The 16,399-nt window shown below is 38.6% G+C and overlaps 1 protein-coding gene across 1 annotated transcript; it reads left to right on the top strand.

The window, feature by feature from the left end:
* The first annotated feature begins 1,896 nt into the window (after positions 1-1,896).
* trpc4b (transient receptor potential cation channel, subfamily C, member 4b) lies at positions 1,897-11,097 on the top strand. Its single transcript, XM_063492993.1, has 10 exons — positions 1,897-2,287; positions 3,196-3,714; positions 7,073-7,415; positions 7,596-7,735; positions 7,879-8,192; positions 8,297-8,492; positions 8,599-8,793; positions 9,049-9,090; positions 9,222-9,311; positions 9,414-11,097. Exons 1-10 carry the CDS (start codon positions 1,910-1,912, stop codon positions 9,960-9,962), a joined length of 2,766 nt encoding a protein of 921 aa, XP_063349063.1. The 5' UTR covers positions 1,897-1,909; the 3' UTR covers positions 9,963-11,097.
* The last annotated feature ends 5,302 nt before the right edge of the window (positions 11,098-16,399 follow it).

Genomic DNA, 16,399 nt, shown 5'->3' with positions numbered 1-16,399 from the left:
TTTGAGAGAATGTTTTTAGCCACTTCTGTGTTTGCATTAGCCAGCTAAAGACTCATACTAACCATCTTACATCACTTGGCTGTTGTTCACATAACTCAAACAGCAATCCTTTAACAGCCCAGTGGATATCAGGGATAAAGAGAATATACAAGATCTCTTGAACAGCAATATGACTGGTAAAGTAGATTCTTGTGAACATTTAACTTTGCAATACAAAAAAATACACTCTTAAAGGAGTCTGGAGTTGCGGGATGTCTGTAAAACCCTTGAGACTACAAAGAGGAAAGTAGGAGGCTAGGGTGTTGCACAGATCCAAATCTCTGCTTTTTAAAGGAAATGTGTGATGTTACTAAAGGGCAAATTTTGCATGAGTTGGTAATTCCAGGGAAATCAAAGATCTGTTCCGCAGTGATGTATATCTATTCCTTGTGGTTTCCAGGAAACATCGTTAGCAGATGGGTTACAGCAGCAGAAAACCACAGTGGGTGTCACTTCTGTCGGCTAAGAGCAGGAAATTGAGGCGATCGTTTTTACCAGCCCCTAAGAATATTGTGTGGTTTGATGACTTTTGATTTCGCCAACAAAACTACAAGCTAGAGTCTTGAATTTGGCATAAGGAATATGAAAGCATGGATCCATTGTGCCTTTTTTCAACTGTTCAGGATAGTGATGGTGGTGTAGTGGTATGGGGATTGTCAGTATTTAAAAACCACAGCCTACTTTAATGTTGTTGCTTTCCATGTCGATCCATTTATGACCACAGTGTACATATTCTGAAGATTAATTCCAGCAGGATAAGGCGCCTAGTCACAAAGCTCAATTCATCTAAAACTGGTTTCTTGCACATGACAATCGATTCACGCTGCTCAAATGGTCGCCACAGCTACCAAAAACAAAATCTCTGCGGGAGGCAATTCTGAAGGCAAAAGAGGGTCCAAACGAGTATTAGCAATGTGTATCTAATGATTTGGCCGTTATCTAATAATAACAGTTAAAAATTCTTCGTGTGAGCGTATAGCTCACATGAACAAATTTTAACTGTTATTATTATTTTTTTTATTATTTATTTTGTATGATTTTAATCCCGCCCTTAAGAGACTAATGATTTTGTTTTCTAGGCAACGTTATTCCTCGTTTTGTTCCTTCGTTTATTTAGCATTACCCCCGACACCTGTTACACCAGTGTTAATGTCGGTTCTAATGTCCTTAAACCTACAAACAAAGTTACCGTGTATAGAAATTGCGCCTGGATGAACGTCACGTGCTGTTTTCTTGCGTGTATTTTACAGAGAAATTTGCGGGAAACTGAAGGAAAGGGGTGGGCAGGGCACCTGACATGCCATTAAGTTGCAGACTCTTTGGTGGAGACTTCAGAGATTAAAAAAAAAAATCAGAGCACGCAGCTTCCCTTTCCGACTGCAGCTGTGCGCGGAGCTTCGTCGACTGATTCATGTGATTTACAACTGGAAAGCATCAGGAGGTAAAGTTTGTATTCTTTCGTGTATTATTAAAGCCACGATTAAACAAGGACTAGGGTACTTTAAAAGAAAACTAAAGGATTTTAGTCGCTTGTTTTCGTGCATTTTTAAGCGAAAAACAACTTTAATTATCGTTTAGTTGACGATGATATGTTATTGTTATTCGTTGTATTAGTATGGGTGATTAATTATATATTTTACAATATTTAAAGGCAAACATACGTGTTTTTATTTGTTTTTTTATTTGTTTGATTTGTTTTTGGTTAAGCACTGGCATCTCAAAATGTGTCATGTGAGCAGAAATGTGTCTTTTTCGTGTATAGAAGTATAACACGGTCAGTCTTTGTCAGTAGTTGACAGTTGACTTGGTATTTTTTCTTGGCTTTATTTTTCAGTAATTCTCCGTGAAGACTGAGACAGCTTGGGCAGCAATGTCTCAGCTGTACTATAAGAAAGCTGACAGCTCCACGTACAGGGACCGCATCCCTCTGCGGATCGTGCGGGCAGAATCGGAGCTCTCTGCTCTGGAGCGGGCCTACCTGGGGGCTGTAGAGAAGGGGGACTACGCCAGCGTCAAGCAAGCTCTGGAAGAGGCTGAGATCTACTTCAGGATCAATATCAACTGCGTTGACCCCCTGGGACGCACAGCTCTGCTCATTGCTATTGAAAACGAGAACCTGGAGATTATTGAGCTGCTGCTCAGCTATAATGTACACGTGGGTGATGCCCTGCTACATGCCATCCGTAAAGAGGTAGTGGGGGCCGTTGAGCTGCTGCTCAACCACAAGAAGCCACGTGGGGAAAAGCAGGTACCATCTGATTTGCAGTTATTGCTGACCTTTGAACATACTGATTTTTTTTAATTAATTTATTTGTTCAGCCTGGCATTGAGAAAATCTGCGAGCCTCATGTGGTTAATGTACATTATATTATATTATATTATATTATATTATATTATATTATATTTTGTAATGTATTTGCATAAAGACATGTTGTGGCAATGAGTTTACTATACACGGTTACATTAGTGCAGAAGTGTCTCACTGTCTTACTACAAGTTACTAATTATTACATGGTTATATTTGTATACAGAAATATATTGTTAAATATTTGTATATAGTATAAACTCCTCATATGTTTAAGTAGGAGCAGTGAGAAAAATAATTTTATTTTCTAGTCTGACTCTGAAAGAGATAAGATGCAAATAAGTGTGTTCTTTGCCTTTGTATTCTGGCTATGACTGGATGATTTAGGGAATAAAGCTATTATCTTCTCCCATAAGTTACCGAACCCCTGCTTCTGTGGGCCTTTCTGCTACAGCTTTTACAACAAATTAGCCATTCTCCACAGTCTGTTTATCACACGCTTTGAGAAAGGCCCCGCTTGTGTTCAGCTTCTTGACATCTTTGTAAATTAGGTCTTCCAGTACTGCTTGCTTCTCTCTATGTATTCTGTGAAAAGGGAAAAACAGGGTGTTGCTTCCAACCAGGAAGACACTTTGAGGCCAGCTGAACCACAAGCCATTAGTTGTGTGCTTGCTGTTAGACAAGATGGTTAGAGACTGAAGACAAATGAAATTAGATCCAGTCAAAGAGTTGTTTCAGTTCCTGCGAGAGGTTTAAAAGCATTGTACTTTTGTGATAAAATGTTTGTGTACTGTAAATGCGTTATTTTATGTCTATTCATTTGTGTGTTGCTCTGTTGGTTTCTTCAAAAGGTTCCATCGGCTCTGCTGGACAAACAGTTTTCAGATTTCACCCCAGACATTACTCCAATCATCCTGGCGGCTCAGACTAACAACTATGAGATCATCAAACTGCTCTTGCAGCGAGGGGTTTCTATACCCCAGCCACACGCTATACGTTGCAACTGTATGGAGTGTGTGTCCAGTTCAGACGTGGATGTCCTGCGTCACTCCCGTTCTCGTCTAAACATCTACAAGGCCCTTGCCAGCCCGTCACTCATTGCCCTCTCAAGCGAGGATCCTTTCCTCACGGCATTTCAGCTTAGCTGGGAGCTGAAGGAGCTCAGTACAGTGGAGAACGAATTTAAATCAGAGTATGAAGAGCTGTCCCGTACATGTAAACAATTTGCAAAGGACCTCTTGGACCAGACCCGTAGTTCCAGAGAGCTGGAAGTAATCCTCAACTACCGTGACGACATCAACCCGTTGCTGGATGAGAACATTAATGAGCTGGCCCGACTGAAACTGGCTATCAAATATTCTCAGAAAGAGGTGAGCTTTTATTTGATTTTGATGTGGTCTTTGTCACATTGGAACAAAAAGGTTTTTTTCTGGATATATTCAAGGTGAAAAAGACATGAATACAGGAATTTGTCTACACCAGTGCACATGCAGACAGGCAACAAGAAAGAATCACTCTAGTTGAAAATGACAAGAAATGCGCCAAGATGAGCTGTAAATGGCCTGGGTGGAGATGTCCTGTGGGAGTTTAGAGCAATATGTAATTGCCAGGCTGGCTCTTAGCGATGCATTACAGTAGCCCTCTTAGAGAATCCCACGATAATTGGATAATTGAGGATAATGATGGGAGAAGTAATGGCCATTTCCCTGAAATACAAACTCATAATATTTTAAACTGGGTGGGGACCTTTTAGTGTCTTTTAACATATTCTCTGGATATTTATCAATTACATGCCAGTTTTGTATTATATGCTGCAAATGAAAGAAAACCTACTAATAATTAGATACTGTGGCATTCACACAAAGATCTGTGTCATTCATAGTTATATGTATATTTAATTTATATTGGAGTATAACAGTACATTGCATGAATATCAACCTAACACAGAGCAGGTGACAACAAGTTTTTAAAAGGTGGTGCTTTTGGTGTCAGGTCACAACATGTAACTTTTTTTCACACCTGAACGGCGGACAGTGTTGGGAGAATCAAGTCACCCTCAGACTCTGTTTTGTTTTGCTGAGGGTGGTGTCTCTGTAGAGCATGTATAGAGGCAGAGGCAGGTCACCTGACCCCACCCGCTCCCTGTGAATTCACCTGACAGTGACCAGTGCTATTGTCACGTCGGTGCATCACACAGCTTTTATACCAGGAAGCTGTGAGAGTAAACACCAGTTAATGTTCAATCCACCTGGCATTCATGTTTTCACATGCAGCTCTTTCTGGTATATGGTTTAACTCGACTCACACTGTTACAAATTCAGGATTGCTTTGTTTGTTTTGGTGTTTCCTGGATAACAAACTGGAATATAAAGTACACATTGCGTGCACTCAGCGGGTGTCTTTCATTTATTCCACTCATTAAAGAGGTTGTGTGGAGCTTTTGGGTCTTGTTTGTGTACAGCAGTTGTATAGTATTTTCAGAGTTAATGGCTCATACCACCCATGTAGTCTTAGAATTGAGGCTTTAAGAGTCAGCAGTGTATTTTGATGACACAGTTGGCGACATGAATAAGAAAGATCAGTATGACTGCCAACAGTTCTATGTGCTACAATTTATCTCCATGGAAAATTGCTTTTGACAGGCCTTCCTACTAATTTTGTTTATCTAATCATTTGGACTAAATGAACTCAAGTGAGCCTGACGTAAGAACAATGATCTTGGTGAAACAAAAATATTTTTCTTTTTTTTAAAAAAATCATTTTTAAATTTGGTTTTCAACTTATGTGATTATTTGTTTATTTATTTTAAACCTCTTTAGCTGTAACACAGATATAGGGTCCATATTAGAAATCTACATCAGCACATTTAAAAACAACATTAGCATTATATTTAATGGGCCTTACACTGCCACCAGTAAACTGAACCGATGATAAAAGCAGTTCCCATTACCCCCAACGTGGCTGCTCTTTCTGGAGCCTGGTCCTGCCCGAGGTTTCTTCCTGTTAAAAGGTAGTTTTTCCTTCCAACTGTTGCTTGCTCATAATATCTCTGTATTATTGTAAGGCCTTTAGCTTTTAATAATATATATAAATAAAACTGATTTTTAAAAAATTGAATCAATTTTTTCATGTTGCTCATGCGAAATTCTAAACCTACCATCCAAATGTCACAGCAGAAAAATGTTACCTTGTCATGAGACAAGGTAACATTTTTCGAGTATTCTGGTGACTTGATTTTAACTTTGTGACATGCAGAGTTATCCTGTTGGAAGCAGTCATCAAAAAATGGGTACACTGTGGTCATAAAGGGATGAACATGGTCAGCAACAACACTGAAGGTTGTGGTGTTTAAATGCTGATATCCCACACCATACACCACCATTACTAACCTGGACTGTTGAAAAGCTATGCTTTCATGTTGCTTATGCCAGATTGTGACCCTACCATGTCTTGTCTATCACTTCAAAGCTGTCTGGCCATTCTCCTCTAGCAACTTTATCAGAAAATTGCCTCTCACTGGATATTTTGCTTTTTTGCATCAAACTCTGTACACAGTAGAAGTGTCTGTGTGGGAAAATCCCAGTAGATCAGGAGTTTTCTCAGACCACCCTGTCTGACACCAACAGCCATGTAGCATTCATTGTCACTTAAATCATCTCTCTTTTTAATTCTGGTGCTCATTTGAACCTCAGCAGGTTGTTTTGGCCATGTCTGCATGCCATGAGTTGTTGCCATGTTTGCCATCATTAGAAATCTTTGTTGTAACATGTTGTAGACGTGTACCTAATAGAGTGGCTCATGAGTGTAGAATATCATTGTTTAATAATAACAATAATAGCAATTCTAATAACAATTCAGATTAAAAAGACAGACACAGAGCCATATGAGTCAAGAATTTAAAAAAAATATTCACTTAAATATTAATTGGACTACACAAACAAGAACTTGTTTGATGTCAGCAATATTAGTATCATGAACGTCTTTCTTGTATTCTTTGGAGATTTCTCTGGAGGTTTCTTTTCTTGCTACTTGCTGTGCTCATTCTGCTTTTGCACATTTTCCTCTGAACCTGAGCTCAAACTCCAAATCCAAAGTGTTAAGTGTTTAAAAAGTACAAAATATAGTCTTGCAGTAAGAACACTAATTGATGTGGGAGTCTAGCGTGACATCTGTGTAGGGTCATTTTCACCTTCCCCATGTCCCCATACAAAATCTGTTCCTTCCAGATGCCACCATTAGCCTCCAGTCATTTTATGTCAAGTTCAAATCTGGCCAGGACAGTTACCGAAGGAAACTTTAAAAAGGCAGATTCTGCACTGATAGATGACCTCATCACCCGCAACAAAATGCTTTTTAGTACCATAATTGGGATCCATTTAGCCATAACTGGGTTACGCTGAAATTGAATTCCATCACCATCTGCAGATGTCCAACAGACTTTTATATCAAATCTCATAGAGCAGAGAAAATGTGCATGGGGAAAAGATTTGGCAATCATTTCTTAACAGAGCGTTGAACATCACTTTAGAAATACCTTTTTGAAACTCTTTGTCTTGAATGAATGTTTCTAGTCGTTTTGCAGTTCTTGATCTTTTGTGGCAAAAAACTTGCAGATCTTATGTGTAATTAGCTTTTTTTCTGTTTAGTCAGTTTTTGGTTGGACCTGAGAGACAATTTATTTCATGTAAACATCTTTAGTCTTTATTTGTCTCTATCTTTGTCTCCTAGTTTGTTGCTCAGCCCAACTGCCAGCAGCTGCTGGCGTCTCGCTGGTATGATGAATTCCCAGGCTGGAGGAGGCGTCACTGGGCAGTAAAGCTCATCACTTGTATCTTCATTGGCCTTATGTTTCCACTGTTATCCATCTTCTACCTGATCGTTCCAAAGAGCCGCTATGGCTTATTCATCCGTAAGCCTTTCATCAAGTTCATCTGTCACACTGCTTCGTACCTGACCTTCCTCTTCCTGCTCTTCTTGGCCTCGCAGCATCTACAGAGTGATGATCGGTTGGAACACCGTCAGGGCCCACCACCCACCATTGTGGAATGGATAATCCTGCCCTGGGTGCTTGGTAATAATACACACACATTGCAGACTCTTTTTTAGACTGCACTCCTGTGTACATGAACACTGTAGTCTAAGCAGAGGTTTGTCACATGATATCATTCATTGCGTCTCATGTGTGTTTGCCTCTGGACAAATACCTGAGCAAAAATACAACAATGACACATCTTATTTTCATTCCTTGAAGGCTTTTTATGGGCTGAGATCAAACAGATGTGGGATAGTGGTTTTGAGGACTACATAGATGACTGGTGGAACCTGATGGATTTCATAATGAACTCTTTGTATCTTGCAACAATTTCACTGAAGATTGTTGCCTATATTAAGGTAATTTATATTAAAGGCTTCTATCTGTCTGTCTGTCTGTTTTATTTATTACTTTGTGCTGGAGCAAGCATCATGCTGGAAAAATTGACATTGTGTGCTATCAATATTGAGCATGTTTGACTATTGTTCTTTTTTTTCAACAGTACAGTGCAAAGTGCCAGTTGAGAGACACCTGGGAAACGTGGCACCCAACGTTGGTGGCAGAGGCATTGTTTTCCATCGCCAACATTTTCAGCTCCTTGCGTCTCATTAGTCTTTTCACTGCCAACTCCCATTTGGGGCCTTTACAGATTTCATTGGGCCGCATGCTTCTGGACATACTTAAATTTCTCTTCATCTACTGTCTAGTGCTGCTAGCATTTGCCAATGGCCTCAACCAGCTCTATTTTTACTATGAAACAAATAACGGGACTTGCAAGGGCATCCGCTGTAATCAGCAAAACAACGCTTTCTCCACGCAAGTTGAAATTCTTACATAAATTACCCCTGAAAATCTGACTTGATTAATATGTTTGTTTTTCCAACAGTGCATACTGTGATGTATGGTTGTGTTCTTTTTAGGCTATTTGAAACACTGCAGTCATTATTTTGGTCTATCTTTGGCCTGATTAACCTGTACGTGACGAACGTGGAGCCGGACCATACATTCACAGAGTTTGTCGGCTCTACCATGTTTGGCACCTATAATATCATCTCCCTGGTAGTGCTTCTAAACATGCTAATTGCAATGATGAACAACTCATACCAGCACATTGCTGTAAGTAGCAAAATAAAGATTACACAATTATTTATTTCCCATTAGAGTTATCAAAATAATCTGCCTAATCTGCTCTTTTGTATAAATTGTTTGTGTTTCTTTTCAGGATCATGCAGACATAGAGTGGAAATTTGCACGAACAAAATTATGGATGAGCTATTTTGAAGAAGGGGGAACTTTGCCATCTCCATTCAATATAATACCCAGTCCAAAGTCAGTTTATTATCTAATTGGATGGATAAAAACACATTTGTTTAGGAGACCAAGCACAAAACGTCTTGAAACCTTTGAAACATTGGGGGTAAAGTGTTTCCAGAGATTTTCTCTGACCTGTACTGTCACCACTGCATGGCATACATTTTCATGCATGCCTGTTTATACCCTGTCTACTATTACAGCCTCTAAGTGGCTTCGAAAATGAATTCATCCATGTTAATGTGTGTCAAACGATTACCTATTGAAAAAGGGCAAGTAAGAAAAAAAATCACCTAATCAGTGAAAATGAAAATAACCTGGTGCTGTCTTAATGAGCCTTTTGTTTTTCTTGTAATTGCAGAGACGTGCAGCTGAAAATGTAAAATTAAGCCATGAGTATCAGGTAATAATTTGTATTATATTGTACTGTATTGTATATTATTTTTGTTTTTTTTAATATCCTATTTTGATTAAATATAAATGATTAAATGTAAACATAACTCTTCACTTGTTTAAAAATAATGTGTGTTTTAGGAGGTTTTGAAGAACCTCATGAAACGATATGTGGCTGCAATGATTAGAGATGCCAAGACAGAGCAAGGGTTGACAGAAGAAAATTTCAAGGTAGCTTAAAATTCTTTATCATTTAAGCTTAAATACCCAGTTGTATTATGTTTTCCATATATTTTTTCCACTGTTTAATCTCAGATTCCCAATAATTGATAGGAGCTCAAACAGGATATCTCCAGCTTTCGCTTTGAAGTTCTGGGAATGATGAAAGGTAAACCCGGGCTAGCAGGTAATATTGCAAGTACTACCTTGGCTTACCCTGGAAATCCATTCAAATATTCTCCTAAATTCCCTACTGATGAGTCTCAACAGAAGCAGGACATCTTTGATATGTTCACTGCCACCACCAACACTACCAACATCACCCTACAACCTGCCAAAATCACCAGGTCTGCTTGCTTTAATAGCCAAACCAGTGGTTCAGTTATTTTGTCTACTGCAGGACAGACTCAAAAAGGGGCTACCAAAGAAGATTCAAACACTGGATCCCTTCACAAAAGGAAAAAACTCCCTTCTCTGAAATGTGATGAAATATGTTCATTGCCAGAGGAAGAAACGTTGGGTACTGATGAAGAAGTGCAAGGAAAACATCAGACTGAGGACATAATTGTGGATGTTTCACAGACTGATGAGAAGGAATTCAAGGACATTAAACCTTCTTGCAAAGAACTTGATAAGGATGGGCCGACAAAATATAAAAATTAATCTGCCAGCAAGTAAAACTTAAAATAGTTTATTGAAATAAGTTTGCTTGTGATAAACTGTACTGTAGTAAATTACCTATTCTGCTTAATCATGAATTCTATCCAGTGTATAATGGTATTAGAAAATCACAAATTATATGACATGCATACAACCACAAAAATATGTGCTGAGGACAGGCGTCAGTGCCGACTTGATGCTCAAGCAATTGCCAAACAGATTAATAATTTCTGTTTTACACTGAGCAATTCATTCCAAAGAATCCTTACAACCCGCTGCCTATCTTCTACTCTTTTATTGCCCACTTACTATGCTATGCAAAAATACTGTATCTTATCCAGTTATTTGTACAAAAGAAATAATCAACAGTTTTAACACTGATATTGTATTCAGTACTGGAGGTAATTTGAAATTTAATCATACTATCAAGTACAAAAGCACCTTCTCTCCTACACTGGGAGGTGTAAGGGAAAGCTTTATTCTTATTTTTGCAGTTGTAGCAGAGGATGTAATCTAGATTTGATCCTGTAGTAACTGTTGTAACCTTGCAGGCAGTGTTGCAGACTAGTGAACTACATTTAACTTAATTTATAGTTTAACTTATTTTGCAATAACTTTCAGTTGATCCACAATAATGTAAGCACTTCATTTTTATGTTTTTGTGGGTACTTAGCTGTTAAAGCTATAACTTTGACCCATTTATTTAAACAGTTTTGCAATGGCAGTCAACCAGCTTTTAAACTAGGTATAGCAGGGTGGTATTGCCCAGCGTTCACTAAGCAACATTGTCAATGATAAAAGTGATTGTTTTTGCTATTTTTTTTTTTTCAAAAGAGTTTTACATGTTGTTTCATCCCCACCTGGAGTTCCTAGGCAACTGTGTGATGGCCAGTGTGCCAGTGTGTGCAATGATTTTTTTTTAAATATTTTGTTAAAATTTCATATCATATGCAGATTGCCAGTTTAATCTTCTTTTTTTAAGAAAAAATCTGTTTGAAGTTATATTTAAAAGTGGCTCTATACAAATGTCGTCATGTGTTGATTTAGGTGTAGTTCTTCCAGTTCTTTCAGTATGATTTACATTTTCATAACACTGCTTGCAAGGTTAAAGGCGTTCTAGAAATATGTGATTACTCTTCAGTTAGTAACTTGTCACATGTATTTAAATTGCTCTGAATAAATAAAATCGAATGCTAATGTAAGTGTTATCTTGTCTTGCTGCCACATCATGTACCTCTCTTCAGTTAGAAGTCCTCCAGTTGTTTGGTTGTCTTTTTAGTAAGCAATGACATTTCTGTGTGTTTAGTCTATGTTAGGGCCTTCTAAACTACTGAGAAAAGGATTAATGATAGGACACATAAATACTGTAGAAATAGAAACATATTCTAGAAATAGAATACGTAACTTATTTCTTATTAGAAATCAGCTAAAAATAAATTTTTCTCAAATAATCAGAGACACATCTTGATTTTACATTTGAGAATGAATGGTTCAATGGTACAGTATCTTCAGCAAGGGTGAGGGATGTGTGTGGCAGACAGATTGAACTTTTTTGACATGTATGATTTGATGCTAAATGAAAGTGTTAATGGCTTGTTGTTATAGACCAAGTGTGAAGGGTTTTTTTTAATCTGTATATAATGTGTGACATATTAGATCAAATTTGTGATCTTAATTATGAGATCTACTTTACAGGCGAACTGAATATCAATTCGAATTCGCAGAACTGTCTAATAATAAACAGGCTCCTAGCTGTAGTACATATATAGATAAAATAGAACTTTTTTGTCATTGTACATGTACAGTGAAATTATAGGTGCTCCACACCAGCTGTGCAGGAGTAAAAACAGATACAAATACTAAAAACATCAGGAATAAATAGCAAACAGAAGAGATATATACAGTCGAGGAATATATACAACACAAGAGAAAGGCACACAATGGAGCGCAAAGTGCTTGGAAGCAGTGCAAAAGGACTTGGTCTGAGTATAGAGTCTGTATGTGAGTAACCTGAGTGATGAGGGTTACTCAGACCATGGTTCAGATTGGTGAGGTGGGTGGGCAGGGGTGGGGTGAGTGGGGATAGTGTTTGTAAGCAGCCCGAATAGCCCGGGGGAAGAAGCTGTTAGTGAATCTGGAGGTGTGGGACCTGATTGACCAGAGGTGCTGACCAGAGGGCAGCGGGTCAAACAAGTGGTGGTGGTGGGGGGTCGGGGGGGTCCAGGTTATTCTTCCTTATGACACAGAGGAAGTGCAGCTGCCGTTGTCCTCACACCATTACTGAAGATTTGCAACCTCCCTGCTGTAGGCTCATCCCTGCTGATGATGGATCGTATTACTGTGGTATCGTTCACAAACTTTAGGATGATAGGCGTCATAGCCATGGGAGAACTGCGTAGAGGATAGGATTTTGATTCTGAGTTGAGGTCAGTAGTTAAGTGGAAATGGAGCAATAAAGTGATTTTGAATGTCTGTAAATCAAATAGCATTATAATTGGTTCTAACCTTTCTATTTGAAAAACTCAAAGTTTAAAGGTTTCTATTAATGGTGTGTTTGTTGACCAAGTTCATGAGACCATTGTACTGTGTATAATCTTAGTAAATTATCCTGGACAGAACATATCAAGATAGCTGCTAAAATAGGAAATGGGATTTCTGGGTTTAAAAGACCAGGCTCAATCAGACAGTTAATCCAGGCTTTGACATTTCATGATTTTAATTATTGCCAATTAATATTGATGAGATTTTTTTTTAAACTCTCTAAATGTTATAAAACAGTTAAGTCTTATGCTTTTATTATGATGTTATACAGTCAGGTCCATAAATATTGGGACATCGACACAATTCTAACATTTTTGGCTCCATACACCACCACAATGGATCCCAAATGAAACGAACAAGACGTGCTTTAACTGCAGACTGTCAGCTTTTATTTGAGGGTATTTACATCCAAATCAGGTGAACAGTATAGGAATTATGACAGTTTGTATATGTGCCTCCCACTTCTTAAGGGACCAAAAGTAATGGGACAATTGGCTTCTCAGCTGTTCCATGGCCAGGTGTGTGTTATTCCCTCATTACCCCAATTACAATGAACAAATAAAAGGTCCAGAGTTCATTTCAAGTGTGCTGTTTGCATTTGGAACCTGTTGCTGTCAACTGCCAGGATGCGATCCAAAGAGCTGTCACTATCAGTGAAGCAAGCCATCATTAGGCTGAAAAAAACAAAACAAACCCATCAGAGAGATTGCAAAAACATCAGGCGTGGCCAAAACAACTGTTTGGAACATTCTCAAAAAGAAGGAACGCACCGGTGAGCTCAGCAACGCCAAAAGACCCGGAAGACCACGGAAAACAACTGTGGTGGATGACCGAAGAATCCTTTCCCTGGTGAAGAAAACACCCTTCACAACAGTTGGCCAGATCAAGAACACTCTCCAGGAGGCAGGTGTATGTGTGTCAGAGTCAACAATCAAGAGAAGACTCCACCAGTGTGAATACAGAGGGTTCACCACAAGATGTAAACCTTTGGGAAGAGAAGAGTATGGAGAAGGAAAGGAACTGCTCATGATCCTAAGCATACCACCTCATCAGTGAAGCATTGTGGTGGAAGTGTCATGGCGTGGGCATGTATGGCTGCCAGTGGAACTGGTTCTCTTGTATTTATTGATGATGTGACTGCTGACAAAAGCAGCACGATGAATTCTGAAGTGTTTCGGGCAATATTATCTGCTCATATTCAGACAAATGCTTCAAAACTCATTGGACGGCGCTTCACAGTGCAGATGGACAACGACCCAAAGCATACTGCAAAAGCAACCAAAGAGTTTTTGAAGGGAAAGAAGTGGACTGTTTTGCAATGGCCAAGTCAATCACCTGACCTGAATCCGATTGAGCATGCATTTCACTTGCTGAAGACAAAACTGAAGGGAAAATGTTCCAAGAACAAGCAGGAACTGAAGACTGTTGCAGTAGAGGCCTGGCAGAGCATCACCAGGGATGAAACCCGGCGTCTGGTGATGTCTATGTGTTCCAGACTTCAGGCTGTGATTGACTGCAAAGGATTTGCAACCAAGTATTAAAAAATGAATGTTTGATTTATGGTTCTTATTCTGTCCCATTACTTTTGGTCCCTTGAGAAGTGGGAGGCACATTTGCAAACTGTTGTAATTCCTACACCGTTCACCTGATTTGGATGTAAATACCCTCAAATAAAAGCTGACACTCTGCAGTTAAAGCACGTCTTGTTCGTTTCATTTGGAATCCATTGTGGTGGTGTATAGAGCCAAAAATGTTAGAATTGTGTCGATGTCCCAATATTTATGGACCTGACTGTACATCTGTGTGGAGATTGTAATAGTGCACTGTTAAAGTTTAAATACCCGTGACCCCAGGAAGAATAGCTGCTTTAGCTAATGAGGATCTTAATAAACTAAACCAAACCTAATTGCAGAAAAATCTTGTTTGTGCTTGGAGAAAAGAATTTAGTAAATAGTTTACCTTTTCTCTTCTTGTATATACAAGCAGATTCCAACACTATTCCAACACTAAGGAATAGTGTTGCACAGCTGTCCTCAACATGTTTCCTTTTCTCACAGACTGTGTGACGTGTTAGAGGGGAAAAAAACACTAAAGGCATATTTTTCTTTCTTATATATGACAAATAATGCTAATTCTGTTTTTGTTATGAACTATAAATTCTTACATTTGGAGCTCTTCTTATAAATACATACCTTTTAAAGTAGTTTTGGCCATTTTTTAATTATTATTTTAACCAAAGACCAAGAACAGTTGAGCTGAACAGTCATTTATTTTAAGATAAATTAAGTGGCATTTTTTATCCAGATATGTTTTCTTCTTATCATAACTATAAATATGACATGTTGTAGATTTAACTGTGAATCGACTTGCAAAATGAGGTCTGCCTTGAAGAGTTACTGAAAACAACTGTTTGAATGTTAGTGCATTAGTATGAATGCTCTAGTAATAAAACTCTTACATCCACGACTCTTTGTAAGAGGTTATTATAAGTCATTTTTAATTAGCTGTTAAGCCCAGCATACCTTTTGTCAACCTTGACCTAAATGGAAGAGAAACCTGTATGGTTTTACACTATTGATCACTGAAACTGGTGCAGTAAGACTACAGGCTGTTGGTACATTTGAGAGCTTCACCACTGTTAATAATTTAGCACTCAGCACTGATATTTCCGGTTCTCTCTTATGATTTAGAGATTCTGGGGTTAGAAGAAAAATGAGCTTGTAATATGGTCTATTTCCAAATAGGACATGAAGCACCCTCTAGTGATCTGTGAGAATATTAAAAAAAACAAGTGTAGTTGGCTAATGACAATACTATGGTACCTCTGTGTAGTGACTATGTATCTAGTCATACTATTTAAAGTAGAAAACCTGTGGGAAAACATGCCATGATGGTACCTTTCAGGTACACAGAGGCCTATCTTGTTGCTACTTATAATCTGTAGTCAACAATACAGAGTTTAATAGAGGTATGGTACTACAGTGATTAATTGAGCTAATAGGTGCCTGTGAATCAGTGCTACTGGTGCTTGGTTACTCATAGTTTGTATTTTCACAGACCGTTTCACACCTTCATGGTTTGAAGCTTGCAGGCAACCTTGGGTGCTGGATGAAACTGATGTCAGTTTCTGTTACCATAGCAGCCCTGCTATCTTTAGAAACCAATCAACAAAGTGTTTGGGTCTTTGTACTATATCTGAAAAACTCACTCAGTTAAGATTGCTGTTGCACTTTTTCCTTTCATTTCCACTTAAAAGTAAAATGAGAGGAGCCCGTACTTGGGATCAAGACTTCTTTTATTCTTTGTGGCACATGAAATGCTTGTGTCGGTGCCGGCGTGTGTCAAGGACTGATTCAGAGAGAGCGTGTTCTGTTTCAAAGTGCAAAAGCCACACTGCATTTGATTATCACTGCAATGAGTGTGTGGCGATTCTATTATCTCTCACTGGCTGTTTAATAGGATGACGGGACTGCACAGTAACTGTATTTCAGTGTTTTGGATTTTAGAGGATTAAGGGGCTTTCTAAATGCATTAAATAAAGGTGATAAGAAGCTTGGGCCTTCAAACTGTCACTTTTTAAATGTGATTGGCTGATTTTTTCATTTCAGGCTTACAAGTTGAAAATACAAAGTCAGTCCACTGATTTTCAGCTCCAGATGTCTGTCTGTTTGCTTTTCTTTGCCATCCTCCCTTTCTAACCCCTCAACCAGTCACAGCAGATGGCTGCCTCTCCCCGAACAGGGTTCTTCCAGAGGTCTCTTTCTGTTAAGACTGAGCTCTTTTTCCCTAAGTGCTTGCTAAAAGGGGAACTTTTAGAGAGAGCTTCTCTCTCTAATATTTACCTATGTCTTTACCTACAATATGAAGCTCACTAAGATAACTGCAGTTTTGAACTGATG

The sequence above is a fragment of the Pelmatolapia mariae genome, linkage group LG14, assembly GCF_036321145.2.
Source record: "Pelmatolapia mariae isolate MD_Pm_ZW linkage group LG14, Pm_UMD_F_2, whole genome shotgun sequence".
Classification (NCBI taxonomy): domain Eukaryota; kingdom Metazoa; phylum Chordata; class Actinopteri; order Cichliformes; family Cichlidae; genus Pelmatolapia; species Pelmatolapia mariae.
Note: the sequence above shows the minus strand (reverse complement) of the source record. Positions and strands in the feature narration are given on the sequence as shown.